Source organism: Megalobrama amblycephala, linkage group LG4 (assembly GCF_018812025.1).
Source record: "Megalobrama amblycephala isolate DHTTF-2021 linkage group LG4, ASM1881202v1, whole genome shotgun sequence".
Classification (NCBI taxonomy): Eukaryota; Metazoa; Chordata; class Actinopteri; order Cypriniformes; family Xenocyprididae; genus Megalobrama; species Megalobrama amblycephala.
Window position 1 is genome coordinate 27068927 of NC_063047.1, and position 15848 is coordinate 27084774.

Below are 15848 nucleotides of genomic sequence, written 5' to 3' on the forward strand. Positions count from 1 at the left end.
GATTGACAGGTCATATTGAAGGCAAGCGGGAAGGTATTATGGAGTGAGGAGGAGGATGGGGTGCATCATGGGAAGTTTAGCTGACAAGGCAGGTCAGCATGACAGTGCGCGTGTTAGAGAAGAGAGAAAATGCTGCGGGAATGACAGTGGAATTGTGACAGCTCCGTTTCCTCCTTCATGCTCGGCCGCCTGTGATCCGGCCTTGGCCTGTCGCACCGCGCCGCTGATTGTTTGATGGCTGTCGAACGCTTTACCCACCTGAGTGTGTGCATATCTGAAAACTGTGTTCACCTCTCACAGAGAAACAGAGAGAGAGAGAACTGTTGTTTCCTGCAATACCTTGAATCCATGTAATACTCCTCGCTGATTCTGTCTGCTTGTCTATCTATCATTTTCTCTATCTGTCTGTCTGAAACTATCCATCCGCTACATGCCATAAACGATCTATCTCTTTACTGCTGTGATACCTAATCCATCACTGATTCTGTTTGTCTGTCGATCTATCTGTCCGTCTGTCTGTCTGTCCGTCCATCCATCCATCCATCCATCCATCCATCCATCCATCTATCTTCAGGGTTCGACAATAAGCCTTGTCATATGCTTGTCCTTCAGACAAATAAATCGGTCATTCACCTGAGAAAAAAAGTTACTTGTCTGGAAAAAATTGAATTTTTGTGTTGTAAATATAATCTATTCTGAAGCAATATTCTCATCAGTGTATATATGTATGTATATGTATATGTATTTATGTATGTATGTCTGTATGTATCTATCTGAAACTATATGGTATGTGAGGTTGACAAGTTTGTCTAAATGAAACTTTTGAAAAGTTTATTTGACTTCTTTTTCCCCCATAGTCATACATTCTCACCTGTTTCATGTGTACTCACCCATATACTTTGCTGCCTGTATATGTGCATCAGAATTTCTGTTTATGTGCGTGATTTAACAAAGACCCGGACAAAACCTTGGCTGAGTTTCAAAGCCATTAGCAGTGAGTGGGCGTTACAAAGGGAGAGAGAGGACATCTGATTTAGGGCTATTCAAGCTGTCACACACAGACACACTCGCTCTTACAGTAGATCTGTCCTTTCGATACAGAAGAGAGCACACTGCTGACTTACTGGCCTTGGTGAATTTCCAAACCCTTGAGCACAGGGGCTGTAATAAACTTCTTCAGCTGCATGTGCTGGACACTAGCTCACAAATAGCTCTCAAACACTTTATCAGGGTGATGAGTACTTCTCTTTACATGAATCACTAATGCTGTTCAAGCACTCTTCATGTATATGTTGGAGCTGCGGCATAGTGTTTAAGGCAGGTGCTTCTTATATGGTGAGCTACTGTGAATTAGGGCTAGAAAAAAACTGACGTTGCGATATTTTGTTTTTCTGCAATATATATTGCGATATGAAAACAATTTCACCAGATGACTTGAATAGCTCTTTTTGGAAAGAATGAATTATTCTAGAATGATTGGGGTGATTTCAACCTGGTCTCATAGGAAAGACGTACCTGTGAACGTTTTCGCAAGTCGCCAAAATACATACCAATGTGTACATATCACTGCAGTTTCCAACAGAAATGAACACTAGAGGCAGTAAAACGACAAGCGCTTTTGATCGTTTTCATATACAGTTACGATTACGGGGTCAGATTATGGATTAATAAAGACTTGTTTTCACGTCTCCTTGGACAATATTTTATTATGTTATGTTATGACTTCAAAACGCTTTTTTACCAAAGTGCATGATTTGTAAACGAATATATTTTGGACTTTGCATCGCTTAACCAGCTCCATATGTTTCGCTTTCCTAACATTATAAGCTTGCTCGGTAGCTCACCTGATACGGAGTTGTACTTAAGATGAGAAAACCTTGGGTATAAATCTCGTGAAAGGCGAATTACGGTAGTAGAGCTCGATTACGGATGCTTTTTATGTCACATTGCTTTTGTTAACACTATCGGGTAGGTTTAGGTGTAGTGGTGGTACGTTATTTTAAAACGCAATGTAGTGCAAATTTCAAATCAGAACTGCGGTGATTCGTATAAAAAACAGCGCCATAAAATGTACCATATTCACGTTTGTCTGTTCAGGCAAAAAAATGAACATGCTTTTAGCGCCACTCAGTGGACATTTCACATTGAAACTGCAGTGATATGTATGTATTGGTACGTATTTTGCGACTCGCAAAACCGTTCCCACAGGTATGTTTTTCTAATGAGGCTGGGTTGGGTGATTTTGTAGGGGAGTGAATCTGCATAAAAAATAAACAATTTACAAGCATAGATAAATATAATTAAAAAAGGATGTTTTTCAGGTATGTCTAACAGTGTCTAGGTACAGAAATTGAAGAATCAAATGTTGAATAACACTGCATCGTCTTCACTGTATAAATGAAATATAATTAATCTTTTTTAAAGCTACAAAAGTGATTTTCTCTTTGTATTTGGTTGTTTGATTAACATTAATGACACAGACAGCAGCAGGTATTTATAGGCTGCTATCACTACAAATGCACAGATCCAGTATAACGATACACATCCGTTTTCTTTCTCAATTGCTTACGTTCACGTAAAGCCATAAGTGACTGTGTTTACGAAGATGCAGGATGAGACAGGCATTTTGTTTGTCCATTTAAGCACAGATAGATGCGAAAGGGAATGGAATTCTGTGTTAGCGTTCTGGCTCTGTGTGTACACACAGAAAACAGCGTGCGAGTTCCAAATTAAGGTCTCTTTCGTGTCCTCTTGTGCTCAAATGGTTTAAAATCATTTAAATGTTTAAACTGACAGGAGCTAAAACACTTGCAAAAGATACAATTTCGCTCTATGTTGGTTAAACTTTGCAATTAATCCAAGAATCATATGCGTTTCGAACCGTGGGGCCTGGAACAACTACGATCCCTATACTTGCCATCGCACATCCTGCGATGTGACTATTAAGCAATATCGAAATCGATATCAATGCAAAAATTATACATTGTGCACCCCTGCTCTGAATGTCATTTTGTAAAGACTTTTGCAATCACAGACTTGTCCGTTGTGTGTATGAATGCAGTGGTGAATCAAAGGCCTATTGTGGTAGCACACAAAGTGCTTGATTGCTTAAGATTGGCATAATTCTGAATTATTTTGAATTTGGTTGATGTTGCACTGCTCGCTTACAATGCAGACTGCAAACACTGAAAACGAGACACAACAAAACTAGAACACTCTCATTAAAATAAACAAAGCGTAGACACAGTGTAAATAAGAGATTTATTGTGCAGTGTAGACATTGTTTGTTATAATTGGAGTCTGTTTGTGGACAGTCAGTGAGCTCGCCCTGAACTTATAGTCATGTGAAACAGTGTAAACTTGTGGTGACAGCTTTAGCGATTATAATGGGATGGGAGCATTCTAGTATTGTCACATTGCTCGCTTACTCTGTATAATTTATTCTAAATCAGCTTGTTATGGGTGTGTAGCATACATAAAAAATATGACATGCAGTTGCCTCACACAAAATAAGTAGTGTTATAAGATAAGTGCAGCCAGCGGTCACCATTGAGCCATGGTACTTGTATACCATGTGGGTGACAAAGGGTTGAATCTGGTTTGTGTTCTATTCTCTCCTGAATAATATCTAGTCACCATCATCTCTATAATAAAAATCTTTGATTAAGCTGTTCACACATCTGTGCCATTCTAGTAAGTACCTGAATTTGTTGGAGTTTGTCAAAATTTGTTCCAGTGGATAATTTGTGAGACCATTGTTACTTCTAGACCCAAATTGAGTGTTTGTCTTGACAGATGCCAGCATGGACAAACAGCAGAGAGATGGAATACAGCCACTACAGAAATAAAGCTGATACAGACAGACAGTACTTGAATGTGAGCCAATGACTACTGACATGATGTGAAAAAATAAAGGAATGGGAAATGTTATTCAGCACTAACGGTGCCTACTGAACAGCTTACAGTAGCTTTCACTGTAATTTTATGCTTAAAACAAGAAAAAAAAATGTCATGTTTAAAATCTACTTTCTGAAAATTATGATCTTAAAGATTTTTGCTTGCCTTCAAGTAAATTTATTTTGTGTGAATGATATAATTTACTAGAAATCAAAGACTTATTAACTCTTTCCCTGCCATTGACGGAATTTTTCATTTATGAGACAACGCTTCCCCACAATTAATGGATCCATTTTCAGAGTTATATAGTAGGGGACGCTATTACGCAGCTTCTGAAAGAGTACTGAATCTCCGGATCAAAACACAGACAAAAAAAAAAAGAAAGAAACAAGAAAACAGAAACAAGCGATAAAAGCATTGCTTATGCATGTTGTAGTCTTTGATAAATTTTCTTAGCATTTGGTTCAAAATGTTACTTTTTTTAATGAAACTTACACACATTCACACAAGTGTTGATTAAAAAAAACAACCTCTTTTGTAGTTGTTTAAAAACAGAGGCTCTGTTTTGTTTTGATTTATTGCATGTTCAGACATCCATAAAAACTAAATATTCTATTCTATATATATATATATATATAGTCAATATTTTGCATTACTCACGGTACTTTGTTGTCTCTTTTACAGTTTATGTTGCACATTGTAAATTTATTCTCATAAATACAATTTTGCAACTCCTACATTCTATTTGTTACATACAGTTAAACCAAAAATTATTCAGACATTTTTTATATTTTTGATATATTTTTACTAGTGAGTGCAGGACACTATAGTTCATTTATGTAAGTGAGGATAGCAAAATAAAGTAAACTGTGACATATTATACCCAAAAATTCTTCATACAGTGGACGACCAGTAAAATTGATAAAAACACTTTGACCTGACCATGTTTTGCTTAAGTGTTATCTGACATAATTAAGATTATTTTTTTTCTGACAGTGTAACTCTGAGATATTGTCATATTTTATTACCATTTTTTTAGTGAATTATAGTGAATAAACTGTATTAATGAATGAAATGTTCAAGGTGTCTGAATAAATTTTGGTTTGACTATATATACACTGCCATTCTAAGTTTGGGGGTCGGTACAATTTTTTTAATGTTTTTGAAAGAAGTCTCTGAGGCTCACCAAGGCTGAATTTTTTTATCAAAAATTCAGTAAAACCAGAAATTTTGTGAAATATTATTACCTTTCCAATTTAATATATTTTAAAATTTAATTTGTTCCTTTGATGACAAAGCTGAATTTTCAGCAGCCATTACTCCAGTCTTCAGTGTCATATGATCCACATGGTCTGTTGGAGAATAATATTGAAAAATAATACTAATATTGAACATTTGTGCTGCTTAATATTTTATATATATATATATATATATATATATATATATATATATATATATATATATATATATATAGTTCTCTAATGAATAGAAAGCTCAAAAGAACAGCATATATTTGCACTAAAAATCTTTTGTAACATTATACATGTCTTTACTGTCACTTTTGGTCAATTTAATGCATTCTTGCTGAATGAAAGTAATAATGTCTTTCAAAAACAAAAAATTGAATCGCTATTTCTCAATTTTTCTCATTATTTACTGTAAACATTATGTACATCTTACAGTTGTGATTTGAGGGGGTCTCAAAGGATGCCTCACTGAACCACAATCCACCTTTTTAGTTCTAACCATATTGCAGGTCTGTGATTGGTGGAGATGGAGCTGTCCACTGCTAAAACACAAAACTTCGACAAATCATTCAGTGATCTGCCTTGCCTCAGCAAACATACAGCTGTTGCCTGCTAAAATATATTTCCTTTGTCATCACATCTGTCTGAATTTACTTACACTCTCACAGTTACAGTGCTCAGCGTAAATGAGTACACCCCCTATGAAAAGTAACATTTTAAACAATATCTCAATGAACACAAAAACAATTTCCAAAATGTTGATAAAAGTAAGTTGAATATAACATCTGTTTAACTTATAACATGAAAGTAAGGTTAATAATTTAACTTAGATTACACATTTTTCAGTTTTACTCAAATTAGGGTGATGCAAAAATGAGTACACCCCACAACAAAAACTACTACATCTAGAACTTTGTATGGCCTCCATGATTTATAATGACAGCACCAAGTTTTCTAGGCATGGAATAAACAAGTTGGCAACATTTTGCAACATCTATCTTTTTCCATTCTTCAAGAATGACCTCTTTTAGAGACTAGATGTTGGATGGAGAGTGATGCTCAACTTGTCTCTTCCCTATAGGTGTTCGATTGGATTCAGATCAGGAGCCACTTAATCACTTTCACCCTGTTCTTCTTCAGAAATCCAACAGTGGTCTTAGATATGTGTTTAGGATCATTGTCATGTTGGAAAAGTGCATGACGACCAAGTGCACGTAGTGATGGTAGCATCTTCTCCTTCAGTATAGAGCAGTACATCTGTGAATTCATGATGCCATCAGTGAAATGCAGTTCCCAGACACCAGCAGCACTCATGCAGCCCCACATAAGGACACTGCCATGCATGCCATTCCTCTGCAGTGGACGTCATATTGTGTCATGGGAAATAGTCACCCCAGTTTGGCTTTCTACTTCTTTAGATAACTGCAGTGAACTTGCATGCTGATTTTCTTCAACCTTTCTCATCAGAAGACACTCCTGTTGAGGTGTTAACTTCTGTGGACGACCTGGACGTCTCTGTGAGACGGTTGCAGTTCCATCTTTTTAAAATTTTTGTACCACTTTTGCTACAATATTCTGACTGATAAGTAAAGCTTTGCTGATCTTCTTGTAGCCTTCACCTTTCTGGTGTAAAGAAATTATTTTCATTCTCAGGTCTTGTGACATTTCTCTTCCATGTGGTGCCATTGCTGACAGCATGAAATGAGAAGGTGTTTTAACACCCTTTTATAGTCAACTGTCTGCTGGACACCTGTGTAATGAATAATTAGACTCACCTGTGGTTGAATTCTTGTTAAATTAGACATTTGAAGTCTAAAATTTAGCTTTGCTCCAGAGACTTTCAGTGGAGTGTACTCATTTTTGCATCACCCTAATTTGAGTAAAAATAAAAAATTTTGTTCTCTAAGTTATGTTATTAATCTTACTTTCATGTTTTAAATTAAACAGATGTTATATAAAACTTAGTCTTGTCAACATTTTGGAAATTGTTTTTGTGTTCATTGAGATGTTGTTTAAAATGTTACTTTTCAAAGGGGGTGTACTCATTTACGCTGAGCACTGTAATAGGTTTGATAGTTATTTTATGAAACAACTTGTGTTTTCCAGTACAGACCGAGCCCTGCATATGAACCCTCTTGAGCAGTCAGTGGGGTTTTTGTGGAGTGAATATGCTTTACGAGGCTGCATTCAAATTCACTATGACCTAAATACCACAGAGAATCTCTATGGGGAAATGACAGCGTCGAAAGAGGCATTGTGTTCTTGACAGAGCAGAGAGGTGGAGAAAGGGAGAATGAAGGTGAGAGAGGAAAAAGAAAGATCGCTACCATGACATTTCTGTCTCTTTTGGACTCTATAGTGTGTGAAGACTCTCTTGGCTCTGTTGGCAAGGCCATACACACGCATGCATGCACGCGTACACACACACTTGTATGCTATTGTGTATGATAAGGCATTGTAGCCGAACGGACCTCCGCACGGTTTAGCGTCAGACCGCTGTGCTCCACCCGTCTGTCACTGCGGTTACCGGCTGCTACATACTGGAACGCAACCGCAACCGCGAATCTCCTGACACATTCTGCTGCCTCCCTCTGTTTCTCTCTTTCTTTCTCCCTCTCTCTTTCATGCTCACTGTTTTTTACCCTCTCGTTCTTTGTCCCATGACAGCTTTAGTTCTGGCTGGTAGCCAGCGGTCAGTAACGAGGATATGACATTGTTCTTCTTCCAGTCTCTCTCTCTCTCTCTCTCTCTCTCTCTCTCTCTCTCACACACACACTCCCTTTTTGAATGCTGACTCTCTAACCTGCCTTGCTTGTGCATGGTAAAATAGCAATTAGGTCAGTGTCTGGCACTAAATTTAGCTCACCAAACTTCCATGAAGTGATTGTTCCTCTGCGCTGGGCTGAACTTGAGTCTGAGCCAAGACAAAGATGGGTCTGAACGACCCGTCTCATTGCTGCATGGGAACAAGACCAAATAGGCATACATTCTTGCACTTATATATGAGATCAGTATTGAAATGCTTCTGTTTTGCATTTTTTCCCCTTATTTACTACAAACATTTTTATTGAAATGACGACCTGAAAAATGAACAAAAACGTTTTTCAGTATTCGGTTTGTGCCCCTTTTGCTTGAATGGCAGCAGCACTCAAGAACGATAAATATTTCTTATTCTTTATTTTTTATTTCTCTGTGTTTCTTTAAGATTATTCATAATCCTATTTTTTCAGATTTGAATTTGATATTGAATCCAAGAATCCAGTTTTGATTTCCATTGTCTATGTGTATTAGATAACCACTTAGCAATGTACTTAAAACCACTCATATCACCGTAGCAACTGCATAACAACACCTGTTCAACCAACCAAATTTCTGTAGTATCATTGAGCTACTTTTGCACTGAGACATCACTCATTTTTAGCATGTATTTTCTAAATAAAATCATTAAAATCTATTACAATTTAAAGTCAGCATGAATTGAAAATTGACAATACCTATTTTGTAAATGCATTTTATCTTACTGTGAAAGAATCAACAGTGTGTTGCATTTTTTTACTTTTTTTTTTTTTTTTAAATATCATAACTTGACTTTCCAGTCAAATTAGGCTTCTCTCTTGTGATGCATGTCAGACTTTTCCAATCATTTAGGGTGTGTTCACACTTGTAGTTCAGGTCTCTTGGTTCTTTTGGTCTTAATCAAAAAAAAGAAAAATATACATTTAGTCCTGGTTAGCGTTCACACCAGCATGTGCTGGGCTAGATGCGCTCGCTATATGTGCATACATACTATGATGGAGCTGACAGTCAAACAGTGTCAGGAATCCCTCTGTCACACACACAAACAAATATCTGCTGCGAGGAGAAGCGGTTCTGATACCTGTACTGAACTGTGATGGGCAACATCGCGAATACGATGAGAAAAAAATCAGGTGTTAAACAGGTATTAAAAAACAGAATGCTTGAGAATTCTGTCCTTTTTAGAGTCGCATCTTGTGACATCATGTCCTGTATTTGGTTCGATTATATGTCTTTGGTCCGTGTTGCATTCATATTTCAGTTGAAACGTACCAGAGTTTGTTTGAAAGTGGACCGAGACCCATCTTTTCAAGGGTCTCGGTCCACTTGTTTGGTGCGCACCAGGGTTTGGATGTCAGCGTTCACACTTATTCAAATGAACCGCACTAACAGAACAGTTGCACCAGAGTTTGTTTCAATTGAACCAAGTGTTTTTACAATTGACTGCTAGCTCACATTAAAATCTGCCTTCATCCAATCAAAAAACCATGGACAGAACCAAGTCCCCGCCCTATCTTTTTTCTTATTTGATAACCCATTTCACTCAGATTTACATCACAATACAGAAGAAAAGATCTGTTGCTACTTCTATTACATCGCAACTTTAATCTCTTCAAGCAGAATGTCATGTAAATCTGAACCGCTTTACAAATGTGTCCAAACTCCAGAATACTTTAATCCAGTGACAGATTAATTAGAGTCATCTTGACAACTGAAAGCCCTTGGCGTGCTCTTTGTGGACACCTGCGGAGGAACTCTCTTAAGTGATGTCCTGAAGTACACGTTTACCTGAGTGAACCCGTCACGGGTGACAAACGGTTCTTTAAATCTGTCTGACTGCACTTCTCCATCCCCTCTGCCTCTGTCCAGCACTCTAAAACAGGACTTTCTCAACAAAGGTTAAACAACAGACGAATGATGTATGGTTGTGTGTCTTCCTCTCAGCTGCTCTCGGTTTCTGACCCACGATAAGATAAACACTCCTGCCTTTTCTGCGTCTGTGGCGGCCACAGACTCTGAACCGATCGATGATGGCTAATTAATACAGCCGGGGACAATGAGACTCCTCTCTTCTCTCTTCTTCCCATTGCTTAAATTAATTATGGCTGAGAGGGAGACTGAAAAATCCCGAATGAAGGTTTGTGTTTTGACTCCAATTCACTGGTGCCTGTACTTTCTCCTCGTATGCCTCCAAATTTACTTTAAGTAAAGATAATTGCTCAATTGCATTAGGGTTTCTGAGGAGGTGAGAATACACACGTGATCACATGCACTTAAAAACACAAAAATGCAATGCTAATTACATTTACAAGGGGTTATGTTATAGGTCATTGGTTTCAGAGGAGCTGTTTTCACTGTTTACTCTTCAAGCAGTTGTTTATGGTAATATATTTAACTATAGTCTTCTCTTAAAGGAGCAGTTCATGCAAAATTGAACCTAAATTTGTAAAAAATTAATACAAATTTACCTTCTTGTCACTCCAAACCAGTTTTCTGTGACCACACACCCGAAGCACGCGGCCGTGCACACAGAAAGCCTCCTCTCAGAATGAATGGACAAATACACACAACATTATGTCAAAATGTTCGTTATGGTGATTATTTGCGTAAACAGTCGGTTATGTCTTAAGAGAACATATAAACAGTTGAGAGAATATTGGATGTGTATCGATGTATTGGATCCCAGTATTCTGACTTAAAGTGACAGCAGCCTAATAAACCTAATTTTAAGATAAATAAAGACATATGTCACAGCTGTTAAATGTGTCTGTATTGCATGTTCAAACTTTAATATTCTTATTAACAGTTTAATAGATGTTTTCTCCAGTAGTATATAATGTGTTTGGAAATTTGAGAGAAAATCTTAATTGATGCATTACAATTTAACTAAACTCATTTGATTTTAGTCGATTAAATCTACTGTAGATTAAAATGCCATTTAGATTTAATCATATTTTAGTCTACTGAATTGTTTTAGTCTAGTTTTAGTCGACTAAAACTAGATTAAAACAATTCAGTAGACTAAAATATGACTAAATCTAAATGACATTTTAGTCAAAAGACTATGACTAAAACTAAATCAAATTTTGCTGTCAAAATTAACAATGCTCCAAACTTGTATGACTTTCTTTCATCTGCAGAGAGAAAAAGGAGAAATGTTTGAAGGTATCGTTTTCCATTTTCTACCCATGGCATTACAATACAATTTTTCAAGCCCCCAAAAGAAGGGAAAAGTACCATTCAAGTATCATTAAAGTATTGAGTACTGAATTTGTCTGAAGCTGTACTATAGCTTTGTGTGAGAAACAGACCAAACTTAAGTTGTTATCCTCTGACAAATTTGACATCCGCTCTCTTTGAGGTATTTGTGAAAATTAATTCAAGATGTTGTGAATCAAATTAATGAATCGTTAGAACTTTTCAGTGAATCGATTGGTAAAAAATTCTCATTTGCACTTTGATTTGCACATTTAAAATTGGCATCTGAAGGTTTGTCGTCAACGATTGGTTCTTGATTATGACACAAATGAGATTTGAGAGCTATAAAACATTCAATACTCAAATCTCCTTTTGCATTTTTGTGTTCCGTAGAAGGAAAATCATACAGTTTAGAACATGAGGTTGAGTCAGACTTTACATTTTTGAGTGAACACAGAATTCCCATAATGCATCTCTCCTTTGCCCTGCTTATCATCCAGCCGTTTATAGTACTTAACAACTTTCCTTGCATACAGAGTAACTTTGCTGTCCTCTCTACTTCTCATCTGCTTCTACATAACTAATCCTCTTAACGCCTGTGAAAGTCCTGTTCAGCGCATTTGTGTTTGCGTATAATTGTGCGAGACCACGTGTGCATGCGGTTTGCTTGTCTGCGGCTCATTGTTCGGCCTAGCCGAGTGTTTGGGCAAGATCGCTGTCTGACTCAAACTCTGAGTGAATAATGACAAAATGCTCGTGCTATTCAGAGAAATGACATTGCGCTTCCAGAAGAGACAGAGAGGGACTGTGACTGATTCTTTTTTCCTTGCTCTCATTCTCCATAACATTATTTATCTCTCGTTTTCTGACTGGACGCCCCCTCCCTCTCTCCCCGCTCCCCGTAGACGTATGCCATCTCTGCAATAAAGCATTGTCTGTTGGTTTATTGATTCATTTACTGCTTCTAGAACATTCTTTTTGAAGGAGGAAGGGGTCAGACAGCAGCACATCCATCAAGCGGCCGATTGGGCGAGTGTAATTGAACTCATTTTGGGGGTGTCATAACAAGGATGGAGGGGGGAGGTGGTTATTTGGCCCCTGTTGATCTGAGGTCAAAGGTCAACTTGGAGCATTTAGAGAGGTTGTGATCTAACCAAGTGCGTTCATTCACAAGAAAGAGAAGAAAAAGCAATCAGGAAGAGTTTCCTGTCATTCAAGGAAATGGATTTTGCAGGCTTGAAGCTTAGTTGTGTGTATGTGTGCATCACAGAGCAAGACTTTTCACTCTAGGCACAAAGTTTGATCCACTTTGTAGTGTATTCAGCCAAAAACTGCCCACTTAGATGGGAAAACACTGATTGTCATTTAAAGTGACTAATCACTGATCAGAATTTCAGTTTCAGATTATTTCGCATAAAACAGCCATATACTGTACAGTTGTTGTAAATATCCTGTTTATTTGCTACTAAGTGCCATGAATAAAACTATCTCCTCTTAGAATGACCGTCTAATGCATACTGCACAAAAAAAAAGAAAAAATGATAAGAGCTGGCTGAAATCTGAAATCACCATGTGTTATGGTGTACAGGTTTTGTGAATGCATGCCCTTAACAGTCTGTGTGTGTCATATGAGACTGAAACTGTGGTTTCACGATTCTGCAATGCCTACAATGCTTTTTATCCTTTGTTCTCAGTTTTCTAACACTCACACTAATGCACAGACACCAAGTTATTCATTAATTGTATTAAGATGCATTGTCTACCAGCTGTTACTATTGCTTCCCACAATAAACCTTATTTAATGGGCTTCTATTGCTCTAATTTCCTGTGCAGATCAAGCACTCAAGTTCGATCTGTGGATGTGATTACAGAGAGGAAACCCTTCAGATTGCTAATATCTTTTGAGATATTTTATGTGTATTAAACACTCCAGAAGGTGCTCCAGTGAAACTTGCACAGTAATTTAGAATCTATACATAATAAGGATACAAATTATTTGTCACCTAAAGTTCTTCAGTTATTCATCACCTAAGTTTAAAATTATTCAGTTATCAGACTTTTTTTTTTTTTTGGTGAAATGTTTGTCTAATGTTAGAGTTAAGCATTCCATGTTACTCCGTTAAATATTACACACACACACATATATATATATATACTGTGTGTGTGTGTGTGTGTATATATATATATATATATATATATATATATATATATATATATATATATATATATATATATAATGTATATGTATATTTTTAATTTAATGTTAATTTCAACGTTTACTAATACATCCTTAAAATCAAGAGTTGTATTTGTTTACACTACTTAATGCACTGTAAACTGTAAACTAACATGAACAATATGAACAGGTGTATTTTTAATAAAATTAACAAATACAGTAACAAATGTATTGCTCATGGTTAGGTCATGTTAGTTAATACATTAACTAATGTTAACAAATGAACTATTGTAAAGTATTACCACAAATTCAACTCAATTTGGATTCTTAAAGACGTCACTAGTTTCTGAAAGAATGATTCAGTGATACAGTTAATTTACACCTAGTGGCGTAATAATGCAATCAATATATTAGTTAGCCTATTCGAAGCATTTAATTTACTCTGTTTTGATCAGTAGCGTAGACATCAACGTTTATCTGAATAATAAACTTTTGTATACTTCTGTGATAATTAGAATATTTGTAACAGAAATAATGATACTGTTTGAAAAGATTGTTTGTGAAGCTGTTTATATCTACACATGACAGCTCTCTTTAGATCGACGGCAGCGCGAACGCAGACTTGAATGTTGCGATTTTATTTTTGTCAAAGGTATAATATAGCTTAAACAGGCGAATCATTGTCATTTAGGAATTAGATCATGTGGGTGATGAAATCGAGAACGCAATCTTTTAAAGACTAATCGTGCAGCTTTGTTATAAGGGCTTTTTAAAGTCATCACATCATCAGTTTTTTATACTAGGTTTTGTAGGAGACCAATTTCAATACTGCCCCCTGTTGTCCTGGAGGATGTGTGAATAGGCATCAAAGCACAGGATAAAATCTGTCTTTGGGCAGTAGTGGTAGTCTTAAAGCCTTTGATCTTGCTTGATCTTAGAGTGTCTCTCTCTTCCTCATCCAACATATTTTTTTTTTTTTTCTCAACAGACTTGACGGTTCCTTCTATGAGATCATGTGGGTGGACTTTGAGATTGACAATTTCATCAACCTGTGGTCATCGCAGTCCATCCGCTGGCAGATAGACTATCCCTCCACCGGAGCTTCTGCCGAAGTCATTTCCACTATCTACATCAGCCAGAGAGACCTACAGGGTATCGTACCCATCGCTGAGGTGAGAAAGCACCATTCACACAACCTTATCTCAGTGTTTTCTAGCGCTGTCCTTAGGTAAAATGTGTTCATTCCTAAATACATAACAAATATGCTGTCCCCTGTTTTTCTTTCATTTGTACATATTAATTTTGAAAATTGCAGTGATATGGCCCTTTCACACAGGACGTGGAATGCGCTGCGCTATGAAACCCATTTATTTCAATGGCTTGTGCCACGTGAGGACGGTTTGCTGCTGCGTCGACCAAAGCGCACGCGCAACGGAGTGCAGCTTGAGCGCACGCCGCAGTCAAAGTTCAAAATAGTTCAACTTTTGCCGCTGCGATTACCCGCACAGCCAATAAAAAAACAGAGCTCCTTCGCAAGCCTGAATTCTCTAAACTGTTCTCTGGACCTGAGAGTTTCATGCACCCACCCCTGGATATGCACCACTTTTCCCTTCTGTAGCTGGAATTCCCATTTAATGAAACTGAAGCCCCTTTTACTCTTGCTGTATTGTATGATTAATTTACATAATTTTCATGACAATTAATGATAATTAATTAAAATAACACTTTAGTTTAGGGTCCAATTCTCACTATTAACTAGCTGCTTATTAGCATGCATATTACTAGGATATTGGCTGTTTATTAGTACTTATAAAGCACATATTAATGATTTATTCTGCATGACCTTATTCTACATCCCTTAATCCTGCCCAATTCCTAAACTTTAACTACCTTACTAACCATTAACAAGCTGTAATTAGGAGTTTATTGAGGCAAAAGTCATAGTTAATAGTGAGAATTGGACCTTAATCTGAAGTGTGACTGATATTAATTAGTGGGAGAGAGAGGGGGGGGGATGGGATTGTGAAAGTTCTGCGAGCCGGAACTCAAACTCAGGTTGTCCAAAGTGCAAAGGCGCTATATGTCAGTGTGTTCCCCACAAAGCTATCAGTGCCAACTTATTTATTTATTTCCTTCCTTCCTTCCTTCTTTAAAAAAAAGAGAAAAAAGTCACATTAAGTCAGTTCCTATAGCCAGAGTTCTCATTTAATGAAACTAAAGCACCTGTTAGTGTTGCAGCACCAGACTTTTGACTTCAAGCTAACAGTCAGTTCCACTGTCCACTTATACGAGAAGATACTGTCTGACTGACATATAAAGCAACCAGCAACAGTTTGTTGTGTTTTGATATATGCTGTTTAGGGGCAGGCAGTGCTGAATTTGATGATGAAATTGTATCATCCAACAAGATCATCCACCTGAACTGTGTTTTAGGCAGGTAGGGATTAAGCTCTATAGGGATTTAAGACTTTAAGTCGTTCAGTCTTCCCGACAAGCAGCCTCCTGTGGTTCTGTGTGATATGAACAACAATACT

The 15848-nt window shown here is 37.1% G+C and overlaps 1 protein-coding gene across 1 annotated transcript in view; it reads left to right on the forward strand.

Moving 5' to 3' along the window:
- si:dkey-215k6.1 (transmembrane protein 132C) overlaps nucleotides 1-15848 on the forward strand; it is a 232017-nt gene that overhangs the window by 157368 nt on the left and 58801 nt on the right. The window contains exon 4 of the mRNA XM_048188671.1: nucleotides 14303-14486. Within this exon, the coding sequence (XP_048044628.1) occupies nucleotides 14303-14486 (184 nt within the window). The remainder of the gene's footprint in view (nucleotides 1-14302; nucleotides 14487-15848) is intronic.